Raw genomic sequence first — 7,353 nt, forward strand, 5'->3', positions numbered from 1 at the left:
TAAAAATCCAATTGTGAAGAGTTTGATAAATCAAACTCATTAGTACTGTAGAATGCCATAAAGTTGATTTAGAAATACTTTTGTTAGAAGTTTATATCTGAATAAGACAGTTTGTTTTTTAATCTAAAATTAAATTTTAATCAAATAAAATTGTAATAAAAAAGATGACTAGCACTAATATTGTTATGTTGTAGTGATAAGATAAATGATGTTAGGATTGAAGGGTATCGAGGCACTTTAGATCACAGGCTCAGGAGTACTTAGGTACAGTACTGCTTTAGATATTTAGCGTCATACTTTTGCCACTAGTTTCAAATGGATAAGTGTTGGTGAGAATTAAGATTTTGGGGGCTCATAGTTTTAAAAGTGTCTGTGTACTGTGATTCCATATTGAATTTTGTGAATTAAAACAAACAGTGATATTATTTGAAAGAATCATTTATGTTTGAGTTTAAAGATCATGGAATTAATTCCCTTCCTCCTCTTTTTTTTTTGCCATGATATATTTGTGTTCAGTATCTCCCCTTGACGGTTTATATCCTTCAGTCATTTTTTCTCCTTTAATTGAAGTTAGGTTTTTTTAAAAAAAATGTATCTTTATTGTTGAAAGTATTAAAAATGTCCTCCCCCTTCCTCCTATTGATCCCCCCCAACCTGTCCCTGCTCCTTCCCCAGGCCTTCACTACACTTTAGTCTGTCCATAGGTTATGCATATATGCATATAAGTTCTTTGGTGAAGTTAGGTTTTCAAATGTTTTTCTTAGATAGTTTCCTAATCTTATTGGAATGATTACGATGATATCCCCCCTCCCCTCCCAGAAACTCATTTGAATTACAGAATCGGAGCACTGAAAATGACCTTCCTATTTGCTTCTCATCATTCAACATACTTTCATTGAATAACTACTGTTGGTCAAAGTGCTGGGTTAAGGGGTAAATATAAAGAGAAATGACTCTTGCTCTTCCAGCCTTTGAAGTATTGTAGGAAAGAACATAAAAAATACATTATTATGATATATGATAAGTCTTTGGTAGAGGTAAGTGCAAGGGGTTATGGGAGTAGAGGAGGGAGTGGGCTTATTTGCTTATTTAACTGCTAACATTTACTGATTTAGTCCTTCTAAAATTGCTCACAGGTGACCATAACATTCCCTATCAAAAAAATTCTTAATTGAAAATTGTCAAAACTTTTAAGTAATTTTTTTGAAAAGAAGGTTGTGGAGCTTAAATTTTATTTGTTTAAAACCAGTAAGGAGATTTGGTCAGTTAAAAAAATTTCCACTGTCTTTGTAATACAGAATGATATGGAACCTAGCAAAGCTGTTCCACTGAATGCATCTAAACAAGATGGACCCATGCCAAAACCACATAGTGTTTCACTCAATGACACTGAAACAAGGAAACTCATGGAAGAATATAAAAGACTTCAGGGAGAAATGAAGAAGCTATCAGAAGAAAATCAAAACCTGAAAGTAAGTTGTTTTCTGAAAATAAGTTGATTTAAATGAAGGCATAGGATATGTGAATATTATTAGGCCATCTTATCTATCAGTTTTTAAATTTATCTTTGGTCATTTCTCCCTGCCCTCCATTTTTTTTTTTTCCTCCAATTTGGTTATAGGATGTCCTGTACTTTGTTCTCCACTCCCAGCCTCTTTTGAGAGTTTTACCGTCACTTCTCATTTTTCTAGGCATTGCTAGCTTCCTCTCTTGTTTGTACTCTTCACATTCTGTGCCCCAGTCATATGAATTGCCTGCTGCCCATAGATTAGCCAGCCACTGGTCATTTGGGGCTATTGAGCACTTGAAATGTGGTTAATTTGAATTGAGATGTGCTGTGAGTGGAAAATACACACTGATTTCTTAGACTTAATTCCAAAAAAGGTAAAATATATCTTTTTTTGTTACATTGTTACATATTGAGATAATATTTCAGTTATATTGGGTTGAATACAATATATTATTAAAATTAATTTTGCCAGTTTATTTTTATTTTTTTAATATGCTACTAAAATTTTTAAAATTACATATGTGGCTCACATTTGAAGTTCAAATTATATTTGTATTGGGCAGTGTTGGGCTACAGTTTCCTGAAGAATCCTCTCTGTTTTATTATCCCTCTTTTGCTTTAGCTTAAGTTCTTCCCTCTGACTGGAATGCCTTGAATTCTTGTCCCTACCCTCGCAGCAAAGACATGCATTTTCATCTCTTGGTACTTGTTTCTTGTCATCTTGTTAGTATAACCTTTTGTAGGATAGTCTCCTTCCAAAAAAACAACAACAACAAATAAAGAAAAATTGTTTAGGAATGCTATCTCCTTTGTTTCCATCACACCTGTTACTTGTTGGAGGTGTTTCTTTTGTGGGCAGTAGTTTCATTGGGGGCAAGGATTGTGTGGATTCATCTTTGCATTCATGGCACATGCATATAGAAGTCATGAGTAGATTTGAATGAGTAAATTAATGGACTGGTGAATTGAGGACTAGTTTGAATATGTATGGAATTTATTAATAAGTCTTTCACAAGTAATTATTTCAAGATTTGAATACCTTTAAATTTCTTTTTCAGGCTTTGAGCTTTTTGTATCAAAGTAGATGATACAAAAATGTATGAGTAAATAAGCTAAATTATGGAACTTAATCTACATTTGGTTATTCTGTTAAGTGTTATAAAGGAACTTTCTTTTACAAATATATATTTTTATTGATTTCAGAGAGGAAAGGAGCGGGAGAGAGAGATAGAAACATCAGTGATGAGAATCATTGATTGGCTGCCTTCTGCACGCCCCCCTGACTGGGGATCGAGCCTGCAACCCAGGCATGTGCCCTGATCTGGAATCGAACCGTGACCTCCTGGTTCATAAGTCAACGCTCAGCCACTGAGCCGGGCACATAGGAACTACTTGAATCAAAGGCACTAGATCTTGAATTGATACGTGTTGAAATAATTTTTCTGGCTATCTTTTCATATTCCTTAGTATCCCCTTAGGGACCCCACCCTACCCCCACCACCTGTCTGGATAGTGGAAAAATGATCTCCATTTCATATTCACGCATGCAGTTTTTGTTACTTTTACTTTGTCTGCCATGACTTGTACAGTTGTGTTCTTTGATGAAAGTTGTGTTCCTTAGCATGCTCAGTGTATTTGTTCAAAAAACCACTGTTTATTTCTTGGCAGGGAGAAGAGAAGTGGGAATGGTGGGTAGGAGGGGCACAGGTAGGGCAGGGCTGGAAAATAGGAAGAGTGAACAGGGAGATAGGTGAGTGAGACTTAATTTCTGGTCTCAGCTCTTTTATAGGCTGATGTTCTCTAGGAGATGTTACTTGAAAAAGCATTCTGCTGTCTAGAAGATAAAAGACAGATAAAAGGACCACTGGCTTATAGAATCAATTTCAGGCTTTCATACATAAGGCCCATCACAATTTGGTGCCAGATTAACCCTTGATATCTCTGATCAGCATCCTTCCCTCCATTTTTTTAAAATTCTCACCCGAGGATATTTTGTTCTATTAATTTTTAGAGAGAGCGGAAGGAGAGGAAGGGAGGGGGGGGGGGGGGGAGAGAGAGAGAGAGATATTACCTCCCTCATGCACCCCGACAGGGGCCAGAGATTGAACCTGTATTAAGATACGAGCCCTTGACTGGGAATTGGAACCTCTGAGACCCTTCCATCCATGGACTGTTGCTTTAACCACTGAGCAAACCAGCCAGGGCTGGTCACTACCCCATTTTATGCTGTCTCTGTGATTCTTAAATCTGTCCCTTATCTGAATCTCCCAGAGAGCTGTTTAAAAACACACCTGGCCAGCCCTTCCCCAGACCTCATGAATCAGAATCACTTAGAAACATTTTTTAAAAAAATTATTTATTGATTTCAGAGAGGAAGGGAGAGGGAGAGTGAGATAGAAACATCAATGATGAGAAAGAATCATTTATTGGCTGCCTCCTGCACACCCCCTACTGGGGATTAAACCCACAACCCCGGGCATGTGCCTTTGACTGGAATTGAACCTGGGACCCTTCAGTCCGCAGGCTTACACTCTAGCCACTGAGTCAAACCAGCTAGGACAGGAACATTTTTTTAAGTTCTTGCTAGGAATCACTATTTTTCCACACAGGACTAATTAGCATAATATCGAAAATACACACAAACCCTCAGAAAAATCTAGTAATGCAAATAAAAAGTTATGACATCAGGTGAACTCATTTACTTGGTACACTAGAGGAATTAGTGTGAGAAAATAAAAATAAGCTTGCTCTGAGGAAATAAAAATGTGCCTTGTTATTCATTTGGTTGACAAAGCCAATTGCCTAGGTCCCAAGTACAGATATCAGTATTTTCCACAAGGTCATACTGCAGCAGATAAAGTGCCATAACAACCTCCTACTTTGAGTGACTGCTGCTGTCTTACTGAGAAACATTGTCCCCTAAAATCATAGACTGTCAGAAAATTTGCTATGTGAAGCCATCCTAACAGTTAAGAATGAAGCAGCCCACTCTTGTCTGGAGCATCACAGTCACTTTGGTGCAGAGAAGCAGCCTCCCTGTTCAGTCCAGGTGCAGAGCTTTGGATGGGTTTCTTATACAACATGCCACATCTCTTGTAATTTGTAGTTTCTAAAGAAACAGGATTCAGTGTCTGCTTTGCAGTTCAGATCCAATGCTGGCTCTTTTACACACAGCCCTTCTGCTTGGAGCATATCAAAACACTATATTATATAAATTTCATCCTGAACTTGTAAAGGCCGGTCTCTTCAGTGAGATTTTACCTGTGCCTCTGCTATAGGGTGCTCCGGTTGCAATGAGTCAGTAAATCTGTCAGACTGCAAGTTTGTTTCTGGTAGTCTTTGCTGGCAGTGCTAGGACAGGTGTAACCAATGTAAAAATACTGTGGGCCACCTTGGAAATAAGTGCATGCACAGAACTCCTTAATTTATTAATTTTAATGGGATTTTTCCTTCTATGTAAATACAGCCATATCTGATTTTTCATGCTTTTAAGATAATATTTCTTAGCTTCAGTTTTTAAAATTGGCATTATCGAGGTATAATTTACATTCTGTAAAGACACTCATTGCGAGTGTACAATTCAATGATTTTAGTAAATTTATAGAATTGGGTAGCCTTCAGTAGAAACCAGTTTTAGGTTGTTTGCATCACCCTAGAACAGGGGTGGGCAAACTTTTTGACTCGAGGGCCACAATGGGTTCTTAAACTGGACCGGAGGGCCAGAACAAAAGCATGGATGGAGTGTTTGTGTGAACTAATATAAATTCAAAGTAAACATCATTACATAAAAGGGTACGGTCTTTTTTTTTTTTTTTTTTTAGTTTTATTCATTTCAAACAGGCCGGATTCGGCCCGCGGGCCGTAGTTTGCCCACGGCTGCCCTAGAAACTAGTTTCCTTATACCAGTTAGTTTTATTCCCATCCCTAACCACATTCATACTGATCTGCTTTCTGTCTATTGATTTTTAGCTCAGTAGTCTTATATGCATATTTGTATTTAAAACCTTTTTTTGTGTGTGCATATTTTTTTTTTTTTCTCTAGGATGAAGGCATAAGGCTCAGAAAGGTAGCACACTTGGATAAACCTGGATCGACCTCAACTGCATCCTTCAGAGATAATGTCACCAGTCCTCTTCCTTCACTTCTTGTTGTAATTGCAGCCATTTTCATTGGATTCTTTCTAGGGAAATTCATCTTGTAGAGTGAAGCATGCAGAGTGCTATTTCTTTTATTTTCTCTTGACCAGAAAATGATTTGTTTACCTACCATTTCATTGGTAGTATGGCCCACGGTGACCATTTTTTTGTGTGTACAGCGTCATATAGGCTTTGCCTTTAATGATATCTTACGGTTAGAAAACAATAAACACCAACTTGTTCGGCTACTGGACAAATTGTATATTACCAGATCATCACTAGCAGATGTCAGTTGCACATTCAGTCCTTTATGAAATTCATAAATAAAGAATTGTTCTTTCTTTGTGGTTTTAATAAGAGTTCAAGAATTGTTCAGAGTCTTGTAAATGTTATTTTAATAATCCTTTAAATTTTATCTGTTGCTATTACCTCTTGAAATATGATTTATTTAGATTGCTAATCCCACTCATTCAGGAAATGCCAAGAGGTATTCTGTGGGGAAATGGTGCCTCTTACAGTGTAAATTTTCTCCTTTACCTTTGCTAATATCATGGCAGAATTTTTCTTATCCCTTGTGAGGCAGTTGTTGACTGAGTTTTTCATCCTTACAATCCTGTCCCATGGTATTTAACATAAAAAAAAAATAAAACTGTTAACAGATTCTTGCTCCATAGCTTGTTTGTGTCTGTCGTGTCATTAGATGGGGATACCAGGGAGTCCACTCTATGATAATTTGAAATTTATAATGCGTAATTATATCTCGCATTGAAACCCTTTCAGATATTACAATATTTGTAGGTAAAAGTCCTCATTCTATTACAGAAAGGAATTGGTAAATTTCAAGCTACTTTGGTATTTTGGAAGATCATAATCAGTTTGTCTTCAAGATAATATAAAATAAGCAAATATCATGAGAATAAAAGTGCTGAAATTTTTGTCAGTTTATGTGTATGCCTTGTGGCTCTATTGTGTTTATCCCATTTTAAACAGGTTTTTTTTTTTATCTTCTCAAGAAAGACTTGTTTTTGGTTGTTCTAGTCAAGTGCTTTTAATGAGCCTAATAATTCCCTATAAATATTTCCTAAAAAGAGTTAAAAGTAGGTGTTTTTCCTGCCCAATTTGACACTCAAAGTAAATTCCCATTATGGAAATTTGTTATTACTGAGCAAGCCTTGTGAATCTTCTTTGTGAGAAATTCCTTTATTCTTTGCAAATCTGTTAACCATGTGAAACACATTTTTTTAGTACAAATATGCATTGTAGGGTTTGAATTTATTTCATTTGTATTAGCATAGAAAATTTTGGAATCATAGAAAATCTATTCAGTTTTTTTTACTGAGTACAATCTAATACAAGTGAATTTTGATCCTGAAAATAGGTGTTGGTTTTGTAAAAGATACACTTCTATCTGAAAGGGAGATTGGACTTTGGGACTTGATGTGGTGCAGTGAGGCGTGTTAGGCCCAGGTCTTTGTATACATTTTATAAATGAGTGAACTGTTCTAAGTATTTTGGTTGCCTCTTCATTTTAAGTGTATTTTGATTTGTCAGACCACATGTATTGTGTCATTGGCTTTGTGGTATCTTCTTATATAGAACCTCTTGCTTATATGCAAAAGGTACTAAAAACAAACACAAGTAACACCTATCCATTATTGGCATGCTACTGCAGGTAATGTTTCCATTGTGTACTTTACAGTCACTGAA

The 7,353-nt window shown here is 36.3% G+C and overlaps 1 protein-coding gene across 2 annotated transcripts in view; it reads left to right on the forward strand.

The window, feature by feature from the left end:
- Positions 1-6,319, forward strand: part of VAPA (VAMP associated protein A) — a 43,621-nt gene extending 37,302 nt beyond the window's left edge. For both annotated transcript variants that reach the window (XM_070420668.1, XM_070420669.1), the window contains 2 exons: positions 1,299-1,472; positions 5,553-6,319. In XM_070420668.1, coding sequence (XP_070276769.1) covers positions 1,299-1,472; positions 5,553-5,711 — 333 coding nt within the window. In that variant the 3' untranslated portion in view covers positions 5,712-6,319. The remainder of the gene's footprint in view (positions 1-1,298; positions 1,473-5,552) is intronic.
- The last annotated feature ends 1,034 nt before the right edge of the window (positions 6,320-7,353 follow it).

The sequence above is a fragment of the Myotis yumanensis genome, unplaced genomic scaffold (genome assembly GCF_028538775.1).
Source record: "Myotis yumanensis isolate MYYU_CA2020_CCGP unplaced genomic scaffold, mMyoYum1.0.hap1 SCAF_7, whole genome shotgun sequence".
NCBI lineage: Eukaryota > Metazoa > Chordata > Mammalia > Chiroptera > Vespertilionidae > Myotis > Myotis yumanensis.